The sequence below is a fragment of the Falco cherrug genome, chromosome 2 (assembly GCF_023634085.1).
Source record: "Falco cherrug isolate bFalChe1 chromosome 2, bFalChe1.pri, whole genome shotgun sequence".
Lineage (NCBI taxonomy): Eukaryota > Metazoa > Chordata > Aves > Falconiformes > Falconidae > Falco > Falco cherrug.
In genome coordinates this window covers 7,471,878-7,495,212 of record NC_073698.1, presented here as the reverse complement: position 1 = coordinate 7,495,212, position 23,335 = coordinate 7,471,878, and the positions used below count along the sequence as shown (strand labels likewise).

Here is a 23,335-nt window from a genome sequence, read left to right as displayed (position 1 = left end):
GATTCAGCTGTCAATAAGTTCTCAGAGAATGGTTTATTGAAGAGTGTGCACATGGGCAGTTTGTTAACTTGCTGGAAATCGCTGCTCCTGCTTGCCTTGCAGTGACTTTCTGATGTAACCATGCTCAGAGCAAACTACTGCAAACTTTCTGACTGCAGCTGCTTCTGCGACTGCGAGCCATCTGTTCAGTCCTAGCGTTTGTGTAGACTGCTTGCACATGAGATCTGCACCACTTTACTGGATGCTGTTTTATGAGAACATTAACCGGTTCAGAAGAAGCAGAGATTCCCCGTCACCCTTAGCTGTGCAGTAACCCACCAAAGGCTGCAAGTTCACTCACAGTGCTATCGAGAGCCTTTAAGGCTATAACCTATGTACAGCAAATCCTTGAAGTCTTTTGGCTGCACTATGGAAACCGTGCTTCCAAGAAAAACGCGGTGTTTTAAGCCAAGAATTACTGTAAACCTATCATTTAGTGAAGGCTTCCACAAAACCTTGTTCTTTGCCCAACACTTGTCAAATAGCTTCTGGTTTGGGAAAAAGCATTGCAGTTTGTGACACGGTTCTAGTATACAGCAACATGCAAGGCGCAATGGGCCCGACTACCATGTCCCTCATGTCCAGTGGTTTTCAGGGAAGGCAATGAAGAGGAATGTTCTCTGAGGCTCTTTTGCAGCAAAAAGAAGAAGTCTAGCAGAGCAACTACCTCAAGCTATAACATTATCCTTTTCATCATGACTATTTTCGTACGACTGTTTTCAAAGAGATGATGAGGACTGGCACTGTAGAAGCTGGAGGAAGTTGACAATTTGAATGAATGACAATCCTAAAAACTGTGTTTGAGAATTGTGAAGAGAAGATTTCTATGCAGGAACATCCATATCTCCTGTCCTTTGGCAGGGCTTAGCATGTGTTTGCCTTCCATAATGATACAAGTGCTGTTTCAAAGGAAGGTTCTTTCAGAAACTTTCACACCAAATTTATTTGAGTGCAAAGCTTGTAGGATATGAACTCTGACTGAAAAAATCTTGCATTTCTTGTATTTATCCTTAAAAGTGGTGCTGAATGACAGCACTTTGCCAGCACTGGTTATCTCACAAACCTGATGTAACATTATGATGCAACTCTTACGACAAGTTATTTATAAGTCTATTCAAATTTGTAATCCACATTGAAAATGTGTTTATCCCATTGAGGCTTGAGTATACATATCTTAGCATTCCTGTGTCTTCATCTTTAATCCTTAACTTACCACCTACACTGCTTAGCGAAAGGTCAGTTGTGGCCCTTTTGTTTACCCAGGTGTCCTCCACCACCTTTAGGGCTGTCTTGATTTAATGCCAGCTCCTCATTGAAATACATAATACATCTGCATCATTACAGCACTACTACTGTACTGTGCCTCAGCCTCGTCCCAATTTCTCCAGAGATCCATCTCCTCACCACCTGAAAATCAATATACAAATCTGGTGTTTGACAAAAGGCCAGTGGAGTTCATTTCTTAGACCTCTCTTTAGTGAAGATAAAGCCAACCTGCAAGAAAACAGGGTACAAAGAGAGAAATGCAGCAGTTCTCCAGCTGCACGGCCTTCTTACAGGGACCTTCACTATGTATCCTAATGCCACACCGGGAAAGCGTAAATGCTGTATGCCAATGCCAAATGAAACCCCACAGCACCCTGGAACTTCAGGAGACAGTTGACATCCAGGGGCTGAGGAGCAATATGTCAAAGAAGAGGTGACTCCCCAAAAAAGGCGCACATCCCACCCTTCCATCTCAACTGCCGAGGCAAAAAGTGAAAATGTAGTGAAGTCAAGAAGATACTTAATTCCCAATCTCTTTTTTTAACTTTACTAGCTGGTTCTGTTGATTTTCTCCTTCAACTGAAATTTTGACAGGAAGAAACGATCTTGAAAGCAAAGGTCATGAGTGATGTAAGAGATAGTAGAAAGGCACCCCAACGGGAAACTGGTGCTTGGCAGTAAGTCCCAAGCTAAAAAGTCTTACATGATAAACAAAACACTTAGGAAAGCTAAACAAATAGTGCTTGTCCCTCACCTTCCCCAGAGCCCTGGCAGTGAGTTTATCTCATTAAAGTACTGGATGTTCTTATCCAACATTTACAGTCCTATTTTTAGGTTACTCTAACAATTCCTATAGTCCCAGCCAAGCAGCCAGTGAAAGATGTGTGTATTTTAATTTGTGTGGAGCATCAACTGGGATTCTTATGTTGTCACCAAGACACTTCAGTTAATCCCCAGGAATCACCAACAAAGCTGTTGAGAGACCTTGTCCTTCTCTCAGACATGCAACCTTTGCACCACACAGAGGACAGATTTTCTTGGCTTGATGCTTTGTGTGTCTACAGCTCATATTATTTAACTAAAGAATATTGAAACCGGTGCAAAAAATTCCATTGCACAACTGGATATAACCTCCCAGATAAAGATGGTTCCTTCTCCTTCAGGAGTACCTGTTCAGAAAAATAAGGGTATTTCAGAAACAATGCCAGCTCCAGCCAGGAACAGATTTTTTAAAGCATGTTTTAAAGCAGTAGTTGTTTTCACTGTTATTGTATGTTTGTTGTTGTTACTGTTTTGCTTCGCCTGAATTCTTAGTACACAGTTCAGCCAATCTAACCAGGTCATCTCAGCTTAGGCAAACACGATCTCCTGCTTTCAAAGGCACCTCTTTCCATTGCCTAGAGAATGACACCCTTATGGTTAGGGGTATAACTCTCATTCTAATGGCCAATCCAATTAAGGTGCAAATTATGTGGACTGAATCTCATTACAGTTTCATTTGGCCTGTGGATAATGCACGACTCTAGGCTGACCTCTGCTCCTAGCTCAGCTCACAGAAGACTGGGAGCTAAACACAATCGGTGGACCCTACCTCGCTGGTGGCTGGGATATAGCAAGTTTAGTAGAATATTAATAAAATACCTGGGTTTAATTTTGTATTCCTGTTAAAATATTGATCCTTATTGCATTAGAATCCATGAAGCTGTTTTATTCAATCATAATCACTCAAATTTCATGTTACGAACAAGTACCACCCAAAGTAAGACCGGCAGTAAAAAGTCTCATAGATGGCAGCTCCATCCACAGACAGACATACATTTGTCCAAACTATAAGACAAATAATTTTCAGTAATTAACAGATTTGTAAAAATAACAATTTGTCACGAACAATGCAAAAATAGACCTACTTATTTATTAATAATGTACATTAATAACATATATATTAATAATATATAACCAATTATAGCTCATTGTTCCCTCTTATTTTCATATGATCCAATTTCTAATGACTGCCTGCCATTTTCTGACTCTCTCTTGCTCTAGATGGGTATTATATCCCATCTTCCACAGTGAAGATAATAAAATGAACAAGAACGGTGCCTTGACTGGGTCTACATTCTCTCCAAGAGAATGGAGGCAGACAATGTTTTCTATTATAACTTGAGCCTGACAGCCTAAATCCAGATGAGCTCATGGTATGATGTAAGCTTTGGATTCCTCAGTTGAGCTCCATGTTCAGTCACAAGCGTCCTACAGGCTCTTGGGTCAGTCACTAAAGCCTTTGTTCAGACCAGCTGCGTTTTGCAATCTGTAAACAAAGTCTCAGCAGAGCCGTTATCAGCTGGGCATCACGCCACAAGGACGGGACACCTTCAGACATGGACATTAGATGCCTCCTTCTCACCAGACACACATACTTGGATGCTGCTTAGGTGTCAAATGGAGACACCCAACTGTAGCCAGATGCACGTTTAGGGAGCACTGTACACACAGACACGTAAAACTCCTTTTTGATGACGTGGGGAGTATTAGTTATCTCCCTTTTCCAGAGGAGGGCTGTGAAGGTGTGGTCTTCACTCCTCTGAAGATCACCTAAATCTCTCAGATTGGTCATTCTTGTTGCAAACTCAGGTATCAACTCACAAAATACAATGTTGACCTCACATAACACATCCATTTTAGAATGCTTTATACACCCTGTGTTATGAGCAAAAATTAACAGTCTAAAAGGGCTTTCTAATTCCTCATCTAATGAGACTCTATAGAGGAAAGCAGCTGGAGCTACTGCTCATAACCACCTTGCTATAATTACAAGATAAGCAAAAGAATTAGGCTTTCTAATCATAATAAATTACCAAGCAGAAAACGTAATAAAATCTAACAAGGTCTCTTTATATTGCATTGCATTAATACAACCTCTTTTATATTACCATCGACAGCAAAATGCCATGCAACTAATTAAGTGAAGACCGTTTTTTTTTTTTCAGGTTAAGTAGAGCACCTACATTTCTGCAATTATTTTACCTTTGGAAAGCCTGTCCTGAATCTGTTCCCCTTCAAAGATGGGAAGAGAAATCAAGTCAGCATTATAGCAAGTTTTGTGGCATCGCTCTTAAGTGCATTTAGCAAATGGTCTAAACAGCCAGGTAAAAGAGCTCTAAATAAACAAACAGTGCTTTGCACAACCATAGTGCTTCTCATCCAAGGACTTCAGTGCATTTGATAAATATTAATTAACTTACATACTGCTGCTTTGAAGTAGGCAAGGGATATATTTAAGTATCACTTTCTTTGCTACTGAAATGCATTCCTGCTTTGTTCTCTTGTGCAGGATGCAACAGCTGTTTAACAACACACATGAATATTAAACAAGAGTTTTAGAGAAGAAGTAAGGAATGCTTAATCCAAAAGAAACCCCAGAGGGATTTACATGTGTAGAAAGCAATTACTTAAAGCAATGGCCCCCAGACTCTGTGGGTGATTTTGTTCTCCTTAAGCCACCTCCGTTTTAAATTTAAATTTGCTGTGGCTGTTAATAATATTGGAGGATCTTGCAGGCAGCCTGTCCCCTCTGAGCTGCAGAGAGGGGAACACTGGCACAAAATCTGGGCCAGAATTGGTAGAATTTTGCTTTTATACTAACAAAATAAGCCAGGCAACTTAGGCAATCATAGCACAATAAGATTTTGGCTTTCTGCTGCTGAAAGAGGGTATGAATAGCTGGTTGAACTTCAGAGGACTCAATAATTAAGCCCTCAAACAGCTATTCTACCCACCCAAACACCGCCAAACTGATGAGACCTCCTGTTCAACACATCCCACCCAGTACCAAGTGCCCCATGCTCAGCAGCAATGGTCATCGGCTGGCTCAGGGTTTCTGCCCCATCTCTCTGTGTGGTGGCATCAATGGGTTGTATGTGACGGGGTGCGTCTCCTGCTAGTGCAGAGAATTCACCACCCAGAACTCACAGTTGTGGGGAGAACTGTGATTTGCACAATGGCACCTCAGCCTAATGTCCTGCACGGTGGGGAAACCTCTTTACAATCTCACAGTGCATCGCCTACTGAATACCTAGCTGGGTCAGCATGGAGACTTAAGTTCTCGCTTGGGCAGATGAAAACTATTAGAGAAGATTCAGATTTGTAACAGGACAAGATGCACCAAGCAGCTATTCAAAAACAGCAACAGAGACGTTGTTGTCTGTGCAGCAGAAACGAAATGGAAAGAACAGACAGCTTTCCTTTACCGTGGCACAGCATCACCAATCATTTCTTGTTGTGCCAAAAAGAGAAGGCGTTTTAAACAAGATTGGCATTACTTTGGTATCTAGCTGTATCTACAAACTTCTTTGCTATTTCAATAACCTCTGTTGGAAGGGGTGGAGACATTTTGCCAAGGACATCTCCAGAGTTATCCCTGTAACTATGGCATTTAAACACACTTTGTGTACCTCAAATACACTTTTTAAAGGCCTTTCCTAAACTGTAGTTGAGAACTTTAACCAGCTAGCCCATTCTGATAGGCTATCCAAATTATTTGCTTAGTTTTGCACCAAATCTACACCAGCGCTTCCAGTTTCAGTATTAGGATTATATTAACAGCTTCACTTGTACTTATTTATTAAGCAGAAACAATTCTGGCAGGCAAGCCAAATATTCATCTTAATTGAAAACATCACATTTCCATTTATCCATCATATTAATAAATGGGGTCACCAGATGGCCCTTTAGGATCATTGAGCTGAGTTAGGCTTCTTGGGTCTTATGTTCCTTGTGTGCTTTACCGCAAAGCTAAAAATCCATAACATTGCCAGCACATCATATAAAGCATTTTTTCCTGCGCTGGCACCCTCAGGTGACCAAAATACCTCCAACAAAAACCTGAATTACACAAACACAGAATCCTTTCCTGAATCAGGTCTCCCCTATTCACAACACATGACAGCAGATATGAGTGATGCACCATGAAGCAGCAGCAGAGGAACTTTCCATTTGATGTGCATTAGTGAATCCACTTCCCTAAAAAGAATTTATTTCTTAGAAAGATCAGGTGTCTCTTACTGAGCGATTAATTTTACAGCCAGGTATTCAACCTGCTAGATGGGTACTATGGTAACATTAATCACCGTTTTATATAGCTAAAACTTGACCTAGCAGAATATTAGCATCTTTCTCCTCTTCAGTGTTGAGGATTGGGAACAGACCTTCATATGCCCAATTTGAGAGAGACCATACTGGACAATACTTTGCTTGACCTGACAGTAACTCTCTGTAGGGCCACTACTCCCACATTTCTACAGAGGGCTTCCCAAAAAAGGAAAGCAAATCTTACATATTTTCCTAAATCCGTTAATCTTCTGAGCACAAAACCGTTCTAGATCCCCACCCTACGTTCAAGAGATTTGTATTTCATTAAGATATACTCCACAAAACTGTACTCTGAGCATGTGCTTGGTATTTGGATGAGGTTTGGTGGTGGTGCATTTACACCACCTAGTACGTTGGAGGCTGATCCATAGGTAGAGCATGTACACACTACTACAACATGGATCTCAAATGGGCTTACTCATTTCTACATTGACAAATCCTCCATACTAGCTTCCTGGACATATTTATCTTTACCTAAAACTAGGCAAATAGTTGGACAGCTACTGAATTAACACGAACAGATGCTGCTGAGAGATGTGGTGTTCCTGCTTGCTTTGGCATCATGGCTAGTTGAAATTTTTTTAGCAATTCCAAAAAACAGTCAATGGCTGGAAGAGCATTAAATAATCCTGACTTGGAGTTCCAAACACGGGGAACTCATAGGTATTCACAGGATAATCTTTATGCAGTAAAAGATAAAGCATACCTGTCAGAAGGACCCTTACACCACATAGCAATTTTTTCTCTGATCTCACAAAAGCCCTAGTGATACTCAGAAGTCACTATACACTTCTGCTAAGCAATCCATAACATTTTGAAACAGAAAACACTACGCTTGCCGTGGACAAGATAAAATAATACCAACCGATATGTTTACTTGAAATCAATGTTACCACAAGATGTCACTCTAAACTTTATTTACGGAAAGGGTTTGAGAACTTCAAAGAGATCAAAGTTACTTTTCTCCAAGTATATTTATTTTCTTCCAAACTGTATTTACAAAACTTAACACATAAATCAATTGCTTATCAGCGGAAAAAAAAAAAACCAAACAGCTAAACAAATGTGAGAAATAAAGTCTACCATGCCAAAACTCATTGGCAAATGCTCAGAAGGCAGGCTGGGTAGAAAATGATAAGAATAAAAACAGAGCAGAATTTTGGTTAGAGGTTAAAGAAGAAAAAGAATTAAGTTACAGTACACTATATTGCAGTTCAACACTGGAGATTAAGAATAATTCAAGAAAACGCAAGCCTTGGGAGAAAATAACCAGTACACAATGCAACTCCGTCTGTCCCTCTGTCTCACTATAATTAGGTTAGATTTCTCCTACTATCTAATTACTATATGTTTTGAAAGATACTCCCCCACAACAGTTCCTCCTACTACCTGCAGGTACTTGGATTCTGGGAAGACTGAATCTCCTAACAAATCCCCTGATGAAAATGAGCATTCATATATATGAATATGTATGTGTAAAAATATGCAAGTATATAATGTATGTGTATATATATATATAATATTGTGAATATATGCAATTTGTGTGTGTGTGTATATATATATATATAAACAAAAGCAGAATATGGGTGGGAGAAGAAAACAAGGTCACTCTTGAGCCACATCCCCACCTATCCGCGGTGGAGGCAGGACCAGCCCAGGGCATGCAGCAAGGCAGGTGCAGAGCCAGGACCTGGGAGAAAGCACCCTGAGCAAAGCCGCTCCGACACTTCCATCATCAGGAGCTCATAAAAAATTATGGCGATCCCAATCCCAGTACCTCCAAGAAATATGCCTTCAAAACAGTTAATTTGCAGAAGAAAACCATCTGTTTCGTGTAAAACATCTATCTATTGGGACGAAAACCAGATCTAAGAGAAAGGAAATAGTACCTTTGGCGGTGTTGGCATTTCCATTAGCTCAAGCAGCAAAGGCTGGTGTGAAGCATCCAACAGTTTTGACCTCGCTTTAAAATGTGTGCTATCAACATCATCACACACTGCAATTTGTGATGAGAAGCTCTTTTTACCATCCTTAAAGTCTTGGAAATCACTGTGTAAAATTAACTTCAAAATACTGGTAAGGTTGTAAAGGTAACTCCCAATGTTAGAAAGTACCATCATTGAAATATATGGTCACACACCGTTTTTGTCTCTGCTCTGACACTTTATTCAGTGTACCGAATGGGCCTGCGCCAGGGAAGCTGTCTGAGCAACCTTGGCACCATTTATCTAAGGAGCTGAAAGGCTAAGAGTGATAAGAAGATTTCTGGAAGGTACTTTATCTTAAGAGCATTAAATGCCACCCCAGGAATTAGATACTACCTCTGATTCCTACGGAGTCTCAGTGATGGTCGGGCAGTCACGTAGATTGTGTTTTTTCCCAAAGGATTTCCCATCAGAAGAACCTCATGGTTTAAGTGCCAAAACTGAGACAATGGGACAATCTTGCTGGAATAGTGACACCTCTTGTCACAGCTGGAGCTGTGGTCAGACATTAAAATGGTGTCTGTGGTGATGTATAAGGTCAGAAGTGTCTCCAATCAGGTCTCTAAAATAGATTAATTTTTTTACCTCTTTTTCTCAGGGCTTCTGTACCACCTCCGTGGCACAGAGCTGCAGTCACCTCATTATCCAGTAAATAGTGATGGGAAAGCAATGGATTCAATATTAGATTGTGAGCTGAGAGCTGCCCCTTCTGCACACTGAACGAAGCAGAATTTTTGAAGGAAAACAGTTTGAGGTCAAATAAATGAGAAGACTCACATTGTATGCATGTACAGCAATCCAACTCCGATCGCAGACGCTACCTTAGTTATAGCACCACCCTACCTCTGACCACAGACCTAATCCTCTCTTGCTTTGAAATCACACATCATTTCTGTGTAACGTAACACAATGATAATTATTATAAAAGGTATTTTATATTTCTAATGGCTAGGATTTTATGCAATAGTTCCTTAATCCACTACATCAGCAGAAAATCAAACCCACACAACTATGATGACAAAACGGAGACAGGAAAGAACAAATGAAAGACATAAATTCAGTCATCTTTGAAAAGAGCTCACAGTTTTCTCAGTGGCAGGTCAGGGTGACAGACACCAAACACAGTTGCAGAAAATGCACCACATGACAGAATAAACACACAATGGGAATGAACAACACAGTCGGCAGGATTTCTTGTCAAGATACGTTTTAATACCCAACAGAGCTCCAAAGTACAGAATCAAACCTGAGCAAACTTCAGTAGAAATCTGAGGTAAATACAATATTCCAGTTACCTCTTACTACACACATATATATATAAAAATTATATAACTATTATATATATGTGTATATATACACAGAAATATATGCATATATGTATATGTAGAATTAACTAGTTAACTTTCATACATCTTACTACCCAGTGCTCAATCCCAATTGCACTTAAACTACTTAAATGAGTGTTTTTCCCTGACTCCTCTAACACTGGAAGCACGGGGTTAAGAAAAAGTCCTGAGATTCCAGAAGAGCCACAAAGGTGGCACCAGGCAACTGATTTGGCTCATTTATAACAGTTTTGAAAACCATAAGGTATAACAGTCTTCAAGCCTAAAATGTTCCTGTGATTTCAAAGTTACCATGCAGTTTCTCAAAAAGTTATATTCACTAAGCAAAAATCCCATCACGGTCTAGCCTAAAATAATTCCGCAGACCAAAACATTAGAGAGGGAGAGCAGCTCTGCTATTTTAGAGACAAAAATAAACATTGGGATTAGTGATGGAACAGCTTGCTTCAGATTATTTTGTTCCATTTTATTAGTAGATGTACAAACTACATTAGCAAGATACAAATCCAGCCCTTCTTTATTTAACGCCAGAAAAAGTAATCTATCTCATTGTTCTTTTATATTCTCTCAGCTTGAAAAAGGAGACTATATTACTCAAAATAAAACCAGATTATCTAAATGCATCTTTTAATGATTTTTCTCTAGTTCTCATCACAACCAATAATAAAGTGCTATCCCTATTTAATGCAAAGAGAAAGAAAAGCTTCACACTGGGACAGCAGCCACACAGCAACAGCTGTTGCAACTGCATTTTATCAATTCTAATTATGCATGGAACACATGAGGCCAAGACACACTTAAAAAAAAACCAAAAACAAAAAACCACTACAGGAACAAACCCCAGCTTTTATTCCTTGCTGGATATTGAAATGTAACAAGCTCAATAATTATCATATTGCTCATATTAAAAACTGATCTTAGAAACGGTTTATTTCCAATGCACAGCTTTTGCATTTCCAATGAGAAAAGTCCACAAAGCTTCTGAAGTCCTTGTCTGAAATGTAAATGCTATCATTCATTGGTTAAAAGGCAGCAAAACATGAGCAGAGGGTTGCATTAGGATTACAAGTGATTATGTATTACCTAGGTTGTATCAGTGCTGTAATCGGTTTCTTCTTGTACGCAGGTAGGCTGAGAATCCAAACACAGACCTGGGCTGGGATTCTGAAATTTTCAGAGTCCATCAGCATTCATATCCAGCATCTCTGCGCAATTCTTTAAGGAAAAGGTCTACAGCAAGGATGGGATCCCAGTCAAAATTCCCACACAAATAAAAGATGTCAGAGCTTTGCTTCTGGGTTGAGATCTTTTCTGGTAATTCACAAGCTTTTAATATTTAAATTCTTTTGACTAAAAAACTGATTTGGGGTACCCACACAAGATTCCCACATCGTCACACACATACACCTTCTCTCAAGGTGGAAAATAACTAAATTAATATTAAGAAGTTGTTCTGGGAGGGCTGCTCACATCTCCAGGTTGGCCAGGAAAAATAGGGAGCACCATGCCCTGGCTCTGTTTGTTCCTCATCTCTAACCAGTAAGGCATCACTGTAACACCCAGTAAGTCCCAAAGAAAAAAGCGATTCTGAGATTTTCAGAGATACAGAAATATTTCAGCTCCTCCGTCACGGACACAACTAAGAAAGACTGGGTAACGTTTCAGAGCTCAGTGAAAGTCCCCTCCCTGGATATCTTCAGCCTAGTTTCCCTATAGTAACGTGATGTCTGTCTTTTTCCTGCACGTGCATCCCTCTGCCAGCTCTCACCAGCTGACTATGAACCTTCTGCCTAATGTCCGTGCAACTTGATAGAAGTGAAGAAGCCCCATGTCCTGCAAAGGATCTGCAGGTGGCACAGGGTGGGGAGAGTTCGAAGAGCCAGAGAGAAACGACAGTACCGCAGGGGAAATTGCACTGCCATGGAAGCAAAAATAGCGGGGGGACAAAATCCACTGGAAACCACTTACATTAGATCTGCCATTTAGGGTGGGCTGGGGGAACAACTGGTTCATTCTGTGTAAGCAAACATTTACTGGAGAACCGCGAGGGCTAGCTCCTCAAGCTGGCTGCAATCCAGCCAAAACCCAGCTCGTAAAAAAAAATAAAATAATATCACACAGCTTCAAACCGTCCCAAAGATCCAGCACTGCTACCTTTAGCTCTTCTGAAAGAAAGCACAAATTTGCTTACTAAGAGAATTGGATTTCAAGAATAAAAGCAGCTGCAGCTGTCTTCAGGCAAAACAAAAGCTGCCCTTGAATTTAAATTTCAGTTCTGCTGTAATTTATGCCGCAACAAAGAAAGATGCCAGTTTGGGAAAGTAGGGCTCTGTGCGGAGTAATAACAGGCTTCCCCATTGTCAGAGATGTCATCTGAGCACCCCTCAGATGTGACAAGAGCACTGAAGGGCTTTTGCACATTTCTTTTGCACCTCAACACTCGTAATAGTCAGGGAGGGTTTCAATATTTTTAAATAGAGCTATAGACGAATCTTTATTTCTCAGTCAGGGGAGTACTGTATATAAATCTCTGGAGGAATCATTCCAACCCCAGCGAAGCCGACTGGAGTTTTTTCTTTGACTTTGTGAATGCTGGCCTCAGGCCCTCTGTGAGAGGATTGCCTAATGTCCCTGGGCTGGACCCGGGATTAGCTCCCAAGGAATTCAGTGTCGTTACAGGAGGTGAAATAGCCTGACATGACCAGAAACCAGCTCACTGAGATGAAGTCCAGAGAACAATGACATATGAGGCCAGTGACCTTACATTCAGGAGCACTGTAAGTAGCTAAGTGTGCCGAACACATAAGGGACTAAAAACACCTATTGAGAGCAAGCTTCCTAAGTATGAATAGATAACACCCAGTTGTGCTTTCCTATTGAAAAGTTCCCCAGTACAGAGATTCATTTAATATCTTTTTGGTCCCTGAAGCACTGACACAGCACAAATTGCTGAAACACGCTTCCTCCTGAAGACTGGGAACGATTGGTACTGGTGAGGGCCATCATCGCCTTAGGTGCTTGCTAATCACGTTCCCTGTTCTGATAGCCTCAACTCCAGCAGCTTTATCAAAAGCCTTGTGAAATGTGGCATTGCCTTGTTTTCTGTGGTGCTGTGAATTTCAAACCTTATGTTCACTGGAAGGAACAAGTACAAAAGAGGTCTTGGTCGTGCATCTGTGAAAAGGTGATTGCAGTGTTTCTTCAAGAGCAATCATAGAAGCAGACAACAGCAGCCTGCAGTATAGATTATTTCTATGCCTTTTGCACAAATCTCATAAGCTTTTTAACAGTGAAGGCTGGCACTACTGTGTGTGACTAGCACTGGATTTTTGAGATGTTGCATGATCCTGACATTTCCTCTGACATCTATAATCATTCTCCAAAACCTACTTTGGGTGCGGGCTCCATCACCAGCCCAGGACGGTGTTGCAGGTCTCCTGCTTTTCTCATCATTTATCCTGCTGTTTACACATCTATTTGCCAGTCCTGACGCACCTCTTTCCCTCTAGCCTCAAATTCCTTCTGTCACTATTTAAAAGGTTTCTCCTTAAACACAACACATCCAAATTCCTTGTCTTTACATTAATTGCCTCTACATTCTTCTTCCCTCTATATGGTCAACGGTGTCATTATTCTTCTCAGCATGAAAGCCTGCAAATGGGGGGACTTTTTTATCTTTACACTTAGTTGACATGCATGGCTGCGTCTATCAAAATCTTTCCCATTTTTCATTCTCAGTGTTTTCCCAGGGGCACGTTTCAATATCCCATCATTACTCCTATGATAGGTTCCTCTCCAGTTACTTTCATATCTAAACTATCCTGAAATGTAACCATTGTCCTATATGCCAGGGGAGTTTCGGTCCCAGGTCAAAGTTTCATAGGCACCAAAGTCAATCAAACTAAGACAAATCCATAGGAAACCAAGCTCTTGACATGCTTCATGCTTACTATATTAAACGTTTGCATTTGTCAATGGCTATGTTTTTTTCAATAGATATGTACATCCTAAAATAATTAAGGCAAATGGGCACTTGCTTCAGCTTTCTGAAATGGCCACATTTTATGTCCTACTCTTATACACTATCCATCCTATAGCACTCTCCAGCAACATGGATGATTGTAAGATACAACTAGACTCCTGGAAGTTTGGATACTAATATATCCACTTAATTAACATGCCACTTAATTTACAAAAACTTTTTAATGGAAAAGTTTTATGTGATTGCAGAAGAACAATCTGACTTCCTTTTTAACTTGGCTTAAAAGACATTATCACTTTTTTTAAAATGGATTGTTATAAAATGGCTTATTTAAAAGTGAGGTGAATGAGGTAATGGGTCTAAAATATTCTTCTTACTAAACACACAAAATTATATACTAAGTCTCTAAATACAGATTGTGGCACAGATGACCAGTAAATTCTGTTATCCTTACAGTAATGTTTACTACAGCAATTTTTAAGACAGGCGGTTTTATAACATCCACGTTATTTTGCAGATATGGCATAATACCCTAGGGGTGGGGGGTGGGGGGGGAAAGGTGATGCAGATTTTAGTTGAAAACATGCCATTTTAAAATTCAGTCAAAGTTACGTAAGCATGAGGAAAAAACATAAGACATGGTTTCAAAGTCCTCAGGAAATACGTCACCCACTGCCGATCCGGTTTATCCGAATTTTAGAAAAACCTGTTGAGATTAGTTTTTACCTAATACTGCATAAGATGATTACAGCTATTTGTGGCACTTTAATTCCTGCTAGAAACAAAATGATGTTTTACAGAGATGTATCTACACACAACAACAAAAAAAAAAAAACCCAACCCACAACCCTGACATAAACCTCTTTCATCCACTCTCATTCCACAGAACGGCATTCTAAGCTGTAAAATCATGCACTTTTCTTAATGAAATGAAGGCTTGACAAATATGTAGCGGAGGTTTTTAGAAATAAATTGTACTGAACGATGTATCGCATTATAAAAACTGATTAAGTTTCATAAAGATCACAGCAAAAAAAATTATGCTTGGTCATTTTGACATACCCAGATGACTTCCTACTGTCTTTCTTGGTTTTCCGTTTTTCTCTCTGCACAATGCCTCCAAGATACCCCACTATGAGACAATCCCAACAAATGAGGCATTTGGATTTCTGCATGTTTAATTTCCTCTTCCTTGCAGGGTTTTGAAAAAAATTAATGTTCACATCAGAACAACATGTGCTACGATTTGAGAGGACCCTGTGACTTTAATACCATCTAACTGCAGATGACCCTACAAAAAGCAAACCTTCTTACAAGCTCATTACAACAACAGTACCGTGACTCCTCACTGCACACAGAAGGATTGGGAGAACGCTTTTGGTGAAAATAATTTGGAATTAACTTAAGAGTAACGTCAATATCTACATATGCGTTCTTCCCCTTGCACACTCCTTCTGAAGGGTTTCTCCTCTTCCCTCCTCTTAGAGCTCGATTTTCAAAGCATTGTGTTGGGGCCACTGGAGTGTAAATGGGACTCCAGAGACTGCAGCTCCACATGTCGCTTTGAAAATGTGCCTCTGAGCAACTAACTCAGCTGTAACTGAACACAGCGACTCTAGCAAGAAGTCCAGCAACAAGAACAGCCCGAAGGGAGATGGAGACGCTTTTGAACCCAAATTAAAATGTAAAGGGACAATCCTTCAGTAAGGCTTCTGTAAATCACTTACAGAATTTTACTTCCATATTTGTAGTCACTTTTTGCATGTGTAACATACACGAATGAAAGATATTGAATTCTCTTTTTTCTCATGTTAATCTCCCGTTCAGTAGTCAACAGTTAATATCTACAAAACACATTGAAGATGAAAACAATCACAGCCGCAGTGAGAGCCCAAGTTCAAAGATGGCTGGTTGAATCAAATCACACAAGCATAAATTGGAGAACAAAAGGAACTAGAAAACACTAGTTTTGAAAAGGGCCTCTAATTATAATTGTTTTTCTTTATCTTTTCTTGTTATACTCAATTTAAGATATCCTACAGATTTTTAAAGCAATTGGGAGGTTAACAAGAATTGAACACACACTTAAAGGACAGGGATGGTTCCAACAGCTGAATTTTTATGTAAAGGAATCAAAATCTACTGAAGCTGTAGGACTTAGAAAAACTTCATTTGGCACAAAAAACTATGTTAACTTTACGCCTGACAGACATGTGTACTTCCGCATCCAAGTTAATGATTCTATACAAAAATCATATTTTTCTTTAGTATTTACAGCCTAAATATTCAAAAGGTCAATCAATTCTGGATAAAACCAATGTTTGACAACTGTAAATGAGATCAAGTTTTGGAAGGCAATGACTTGGACTCTGAAAATTAAGTCTAATTAAGATTAGGCACTCAAAAATGGATGCTTTCAAGACAATTAGACATTCTGTAAATATAAAAGACAAAGGAACATTAGCAGTACAGAACTTAAAAAGAGACCAGAAGCTCTGCCTTTGGTATTTCTTTGTGTGGTGGTCTGATTTATAAAGGAATGGAAGAAAGTATGATGAGAAGCTAAAACAGATGTCAAGGAAGTGAAGGGGTTTATATACTGATTATGCAAGAACCTCATTATCAATTGTGTCATAACATCATCTACCACACTTAAAATACTGATGAGAGGTCATTCTTTTGTATTATTCCAGCATCTAGACCAACCAAATAGCAAAGCAAATATAATCATGACAGACTTCGAACACATCCTGTGATTCCCAAATCTTTTTTTTGTAAAAAGAACCATTTAAGAACAAGGAAAAGACATCCAAAGGCCTGCAAATTAAAATACTATCTAACTTCCATAACACCACACTCCTCAAACTGTCACTGTGACAATCAAAAGATTTCATTTGTTCTTTGGATTCAGCCTTAACGTAGCTATAATCACTTTTTCATTTCTGACATATGTAATACATCAACAAATATTGTGGTGTAGCCACACACAAAGCACACATGTTGTCAGAACACTTTGAAGGATTACTTCAAAGTACTGCAGAAGTAAATGCACAGTTAATATCGCTTCTGTGACTTTTATACTTCTTCAGCACGTACTTCTATATCCATTGTTAGCTTCACAAAAATAAAATGGAAATGACCCATCTTTTTTTCATTCTTTAGTTCGAATCTATTTACAACTATTTCATAAAAATTAGGAATATTTCGTTTTTTAAAAGATACACAACAATTAAAAATTATGTAGGCTTTATAAAATAAATCTAATAACTTTAAAGAAGCTGAGAGAAATTACATGTAAAATAGCACTGACAATTAATTCCATTTGCAGGAAAAGTTAGACTGGTAACATACTTTTGTCATAAATGCTACAGAAATTAATGAAACTCTTCCTAGACCGCCACAGTCTTCACAGTAATAGTGTTGTATTAATGTACTTCTACTTCTATGATATATAATCAAATTTTTTCCCTAACTGTTACCGATTGTAGCTCTGTAGTGAGTACAATGGTACTCTGGCTTCAACCAACCACAGCTTGAAGGTACATGTGCTTGCACAAACATCATTTGTGTTAAGAAATGTGCACTTCAGACTAGTTCTGCACCAAATGTACAGATGTTTGTGAAGGAATAAAACACCAAGGGGCCAATGCAATGTGAGCAAGAGGGCAGGGGGAGGTAGAGCAAGGGCGATGCACAGTTACTGTCACCACTTCCCCTGACTGGCAGCATAGGCACAGCAGCGCACAAAGGACAACAGGGATGCTAAAGCAACCAGGTATGTTCATGACCTTGAAAACATTCTATATAACAACTATATAACAACTTATGGAGGTTATTTTATATAAAGCTCCAAAACACCAAGTGCTTTATTTTGACAAATACCATTATTTGCAAGGTGAAATTGGGACCTTTAAGTAAATGGAAGAAAGACTGCAACATTGCATGAATGGGAACATTCTGCCAAAGGTTCACTGTGTCCTTGAGCATTTTTCTTGACACACTTCCAAGTTTCTTTGGCTGACGCTTTTCCAAAAAACATAATGCAAAAGACACAAAAATTTTAGATGCTACTTGACGCCAGTGAAATCAGTGAAACATTGGCCATTTACCTGTGTGGAGATGGCTTTATCTTCAACTTTGCATAATCAGTTATATCCTAGTCTGGTTCAGTAACTTCCATTAAACAAAGGAAAGTAGCAAGGTTTAAGAACAACCATTCAATGCCTTACCTTGCATTATTTTTTTGTTACTTTTTCTTTCACTATAAAGAAGAAAATTCCTTTGAAATGAGGACAATGAGTTTCCCCCCACGAGAACCTGGAAGGAATATCTCAACATGCTGTTCCATTATGAACACAAATTAAATAGTGAGCAATGAGAGAGTTACTAGGTCTGACCTAGCTCTGGCCTTCAAGAGCATATATCTAAGATTAAATACTAGTACCTACCTAGAAGTGCCTGAAACAAGCTGCTCTTAAAGATGCCCATCACCTTCCTGATGGCTTTTTTCAGTTGTTGTTCTTCCGGCTTCCTTAGTTTTTTACAGTATTCTTCCAGCAGCACTAAAGCTCGGTCAGTATCTAAAGACAAACAAATACCAAAAAAAAGCCTTTTACTGGCTATGGAAAGTATTTAAATGCTCAAATATTAACTTCACATTTCTAAAGGCATTGTTCACACATATAAGGAACATTCACAACAAATGTTGTTACAGTCTTGTCTAACTGGACCTCAGTAAGGCCTTTGACACCATCTCCCACAGCATCTCCTGGAGAACGCGGCTGCTCAGGGCTGGGATGGCTGTGCTCGTCACTGGCTAAAAAACTGGCTGGACAGCCAAGCCCGAAGAGTGGTGGGGAATGGAGTCACATCCCGCTGGCGCCAGGCACAGGTGGTGTCCCCAGGGACCAGCGCTGGGGCCAGTCCTGTTTGATGTCTTCATCAGGGACCTGGACGAGGGGCTGGAGCGCACCCGCAGTGGGTTTGCAGAGGACACGAGCTGGGGGCAGTGTGACCTGCTGGGGGGCAGGGGGCTCTGCAGGGGGTCTGGGCAGGCCGGGCCGAGGGGCCGAGGCCAGTTGTATGAGGCCCAACAGGGCTGAGTGCCGGGCCCTGCCCGTGGGTCACACCAGCCCCCCACAGCGCTGCGGGCTGGGGGCAGGGGGCTGGGAACTGCCCGGCGGGGAAGGGCCTGGGGGGGCTGGTCGGCAGCCGGCTGGGCATGAGCCCCCAGTGTGCCCAGGTGGCCACGGCGGCCAGCAGCGCCCTGGCCGGTGTCAGCAGCAGCGTGGCCAGCAGGGCCAGGCAGTGCCCGTCCCCCTGTGCCGGGCCCTGGTGCGGCCGCCCCTCGAGCCCTGGGCTCAGCGTTGGGCCCCTCACCCCCAGACAGACCCGGAGGGGCTGGAGCGTGTCCAGAGCCGGGCAGGGGCTGGGGAAGGGGCTGCGGCACAGCTCGGGGGGGGCAGCTGATGGAACTGGGGGCGTTTAACCCAGAGAAAAGGAGGCTCAGGGGGGACCTTATCGCTCTCTACAGCTGCCTGGCAGGAGGCTGTGGGCAGGTGGGGGTCGGTCTCTTCTCCCAGATAACAAATGGCAGGACAAGAGGAGGCAGCTTCAATTGTGCCAGGGGACATTTAGATTGGATATTAGGAAGAATTTCTTTACTGAAAGGCTGGTGAAGCACTGGAACAGGCCGCCCAGGGAGGTGGTGGAATCACTGTCCTTGGAGGTATTTAGAAAATGTGTAGATGCAGCGCTTAGTGACGTGGTTTAGTGGTGGACTTGGCAGTCCTGAGTTAATGGTTGGACTTGATGATGTCAAAGGTCTTTGCCAAAGTAAATGATTCTGTGATTCTGTCATTAGCTATATGCCATGAGCAACACAGGCAAAACCAAGAGATTAACCCAACACCAACACAGGAAGATTACTGTGTGTCTGAGATCTCCCTGCAAAACTATCTTTTTAATGGCATCTACCTCAAGTGTTCAACTTTCTTTTATCCAAAACCAGCTGGAAGCTATGGGGTTCAGCCCAAATCACAATTTGCAGAAGCTACAAAATTATAGAAAATAACCATTATGGATACCCATACAGGAAAACTGGCCTTAAAACATACTCAGAGAAGACATGAAAGTGTTTGCTTCGCATCTGCAGCACTCAGTTCTCTGTTCTCTGAATAGCAAATGTGTATCTGAAAGGCAGGTGTCCAAGAGCATGGCTGTTGTTTTTTTATTTTTCTGTTCCCTCAATACATAAAATTGCTATCTACCTCTTTGGTAATAATGAGACTTTGATAGCAGACTTTCATTCATGTGTTGGCTCAAATGTAGCAATCCAGCCTTTCCCTAAGAGTCCAGAGAAACAGAGCTCCCTTTCTCCTGCTGCTATTATCTTTGCACAGTCATTTGCCAAGAGCATGAGTGACATATAAAATTGTATGACATCCATACATCACCATCTTACACACAAGAAAATAGAGAAAAATGGAGAACCAGACTTCACCTTTCCTTCTCCCCATCCTAACTAACTCCCAGGAATGTCTGCACACAAACGTATATGACACTGAGATATCTGCACACACTTTTGTAATTACATTGCCACCAAGTTTGCAATAAAATTACTAAACAGTACCAAAAAAGTACAAATTAATAATGATAGTGAAATGAGTGCCTCAATCTAAATCTTACGGCAGAGTTCAATGCAAGCTTCATTACCAGGAGAGGTTCAGACTCTTTAGTTAGATTAAAGTCAATAAAGTACTGTAACAAGGCTTGGAAAGGCAAAACAAGACTGCTTTTATCATTCTTTTTTCTAAATAACTGAAAGAAAACTTCTTTTTCACGATATAAAAGTTGTTCATCTTTGTCCATCCAAGGATCCTGAACATGATCCCTGTAGCATGGGCCTTGCGGTGTGACAACTGGATGAGTTCACAGTAGGGGCAAAGACACAACTTGTATTCTCTAATTTGATAGCATTCTCAAATTAAATGATTACATGATTAATGTTTAAAAAGATGCAATTTCTTTTCCTTCTCTTCATAAAAATTTTGGCTGGTCACAAGCATTGTGTCAGAGAAATTAAAACCATAATGAATAATAAGGGATGGTATTTAAATGCATATAGATATATATGCACACATATATAAATACATATGCTCATATCACATATATTAGGAAGCATTTTATGGCAGTGTAGATATTTATACAATGAAAGAGCTCACGGGTCTCTGCTGCAATTCCACCTTGAGGGGATCTCCAGGAGGAACTCCTTCTTTCTATGGGAGCTGTCCCTGGGGCAGGTAAGGGTTAGACAATTGCCTTGTTTTCACCTAAAACCAGTTTTGGACTTAGGACCCATCTATAACCAAGGAAGAGAGAGACCAGCTCTTTCAAACGCCAGGTCACAACACCCGGGCTGGGCTCCCACCACACAAACCCAAAGCACAGCCTCCAAGCAAAGTTCTGGGTCCAAGTGGGATGTGGTTAGGATATTCCCAACAAATGGCTGGGAATAAAGGGGTAATTCTACATATGAGCTCAGCTTCTTTTGCCTTGAAAACCCCAATCACATCACCTTTTTCACTGACCTCATGACTGTGCCTGACCCATCTGTGACACCTACGCTTTCATTTACATATTGAGAGTTCTGGCTGCCCTCAATAAAATAGTTAATATCTTGAAGCATGGATTGCAATCAGATATTAACCTTCCCCATGGTACAGACAGGTATATGCAATGAATACATGATTATTTATACTAAAGTGAAGCAGCAGAGTAGTGGAACCACTGCGAAGTATCCAGTACCGAGGACACTTTTCAGAAGTGGACTATCTGAGAAATCAGGAAAATTCCATACCAAAGAGATGCCCTACAAACTCCCTCTTCCTTAGTCACTTGGTAAAGCGCTTTGACAACCCTTCCTTCATTAATCATTCCTTCCCTAAAGTGTATGGTTCTTATTAAAAAAAAAACAACTACAAAAAAGTAACATCCTTTGGGGGTATGAGCAGTTTTTATTTTCACTTAAATTATTATTTTTCATTTCATCAAGATGAAAAAGCCTACTTTTGGTTGACCCCAAAACAGTCCTGAACACAAATTGAACAACCAGTAATGGAACACAGTTCTAGTGTTAAATCTAAATCCTGGCTAAATCCCAGATCAAGTAATTATCTTCCTGCCTAATTTTCCTCTCTAGTTTTAATACGATACATCAATTTTCACTCCCTCCCTAAGCTCCTGCATGGAGTTGCAGCTTGCTCCCGCACAATCGCACTTGGTAGCAGTGTATCTTGTTTTCCAAATAACCTGTGATGGACTGCATGTCCTGGGAGATCCAGTCACCTCCAGGCTGCCCTGCTTTTGCTGAAAGCCACCACTGATGTTCTGCTATCGATGGGAAACGCATCTTGACCAAGAATATTTCATCATGTCGGGGAGGGGGGCTGTGTAACCACTGCTCCTGGAAAACTCCTGCAAAGTCGAGGGGCTTATGGAGACTATTCAAATCCCCACGCATTTTTACACTAGTTTAGGCTTTAAAAAAAAGCAACTTTCAGCCTTTTTGACAAACTTCACTGGTTATAAATTACTTGCACAGTATTTAGCATGATGGAGCATAAGCCTGTTCAGCACCGCCACACAACATTCATATTCTGCACAACAAGCAAACAGAAATTTGAAATCATACAGTAATATGGCATGTCTGAAGAATACTAAGTACTCTCTCCAAGATAATAACCATCTTCAGCTCCCAGTTATACCAAAAGCAGATGCGGACATCCAGTACTTTGCCTTTTGGGGCTTTCTGACAGCTACAAAGTTTAAATAAAATTCAGCTGCAAGAACTGACTGCCTGGACTGCAGCACAATAGTCAAATAAGAACCATATTCCCTGCCACCCGAATTAAACCAAAGGTTCTGAAGCTGAATTCCCACACATTCTTCTCACCAAGAAGAATGGCACACTGGTGGTTTCCATGAAGAACTGGATCACTCTGTGTATGGGATTACAATATCCAGTGGAGCACAGTGTTAATTTTTAGCAGCCAAAATAAGTCCTGTACCTTACAGTCAGCATATATCACAAATACCACCAAGAAATCTTTGTTCTATGGTACCACTATTCTGACACCGAAACCAAATTCAAGCAAGACCACAAATCCACTGAACGTACAGTTTAATATCCCAAATTGTGGTCCTCCGTGTTGATCCTGAGTAGGTCCTTTGCCTGCTAACAGAAGAACACTGAAAAGTCAGTATCGGCTGTGCCCCATGAGGTCTACTGGACATAATTCTGGTGTTTCTTTGCATATTGTGACACTATTGTTAAATTGATTCTATTGGCTTTGAAAGATGACTTTGAGAAGAACCATTCAGATCATACAGTCCCACAAAACATGACACATCTTCTACACGGTACATGCATTACTGTTTTGTTTAATCATACTCAAAACTTCATAATACAAGAACTACAAAAATTTCTCTATGGGTAAAGCAGCTTTCATGGTCCCACAGTATCTTGTCCAAGAGATTATCAGTTAACCCAAACTAATTTAACAGTTCTG

The 23,335-nt window shown here is 40.6% G+C and overlaps 1 protein-coding gene across 9 annotated transcripts in view; it reads right to left on the bottom strand.

Moving 5' to 3' along the window:
- DLG2 (discs large MAGUK scaffold protein 2) overlaps positions 1-23,335 on the bottom strand; it is a 1,040,325-nt gene that overhangs the window by 1,002,265 nt on the left and 14,725 nt on the right. For all 9 annotated transcript variants that reach the window (XM_055702908.1, XM_055702907.1, XM_055702910.1 and 6 more), the window contains one exon: positions 18,215-18,346. In XM_055702908.1, the coding sequence (XP_055558883.1) occupies positions 18,215-18,346 (132 nt within the window). The remainder of the gene's footprint in view (positions 1-18,214; positions 18,347-23,335) is intronic.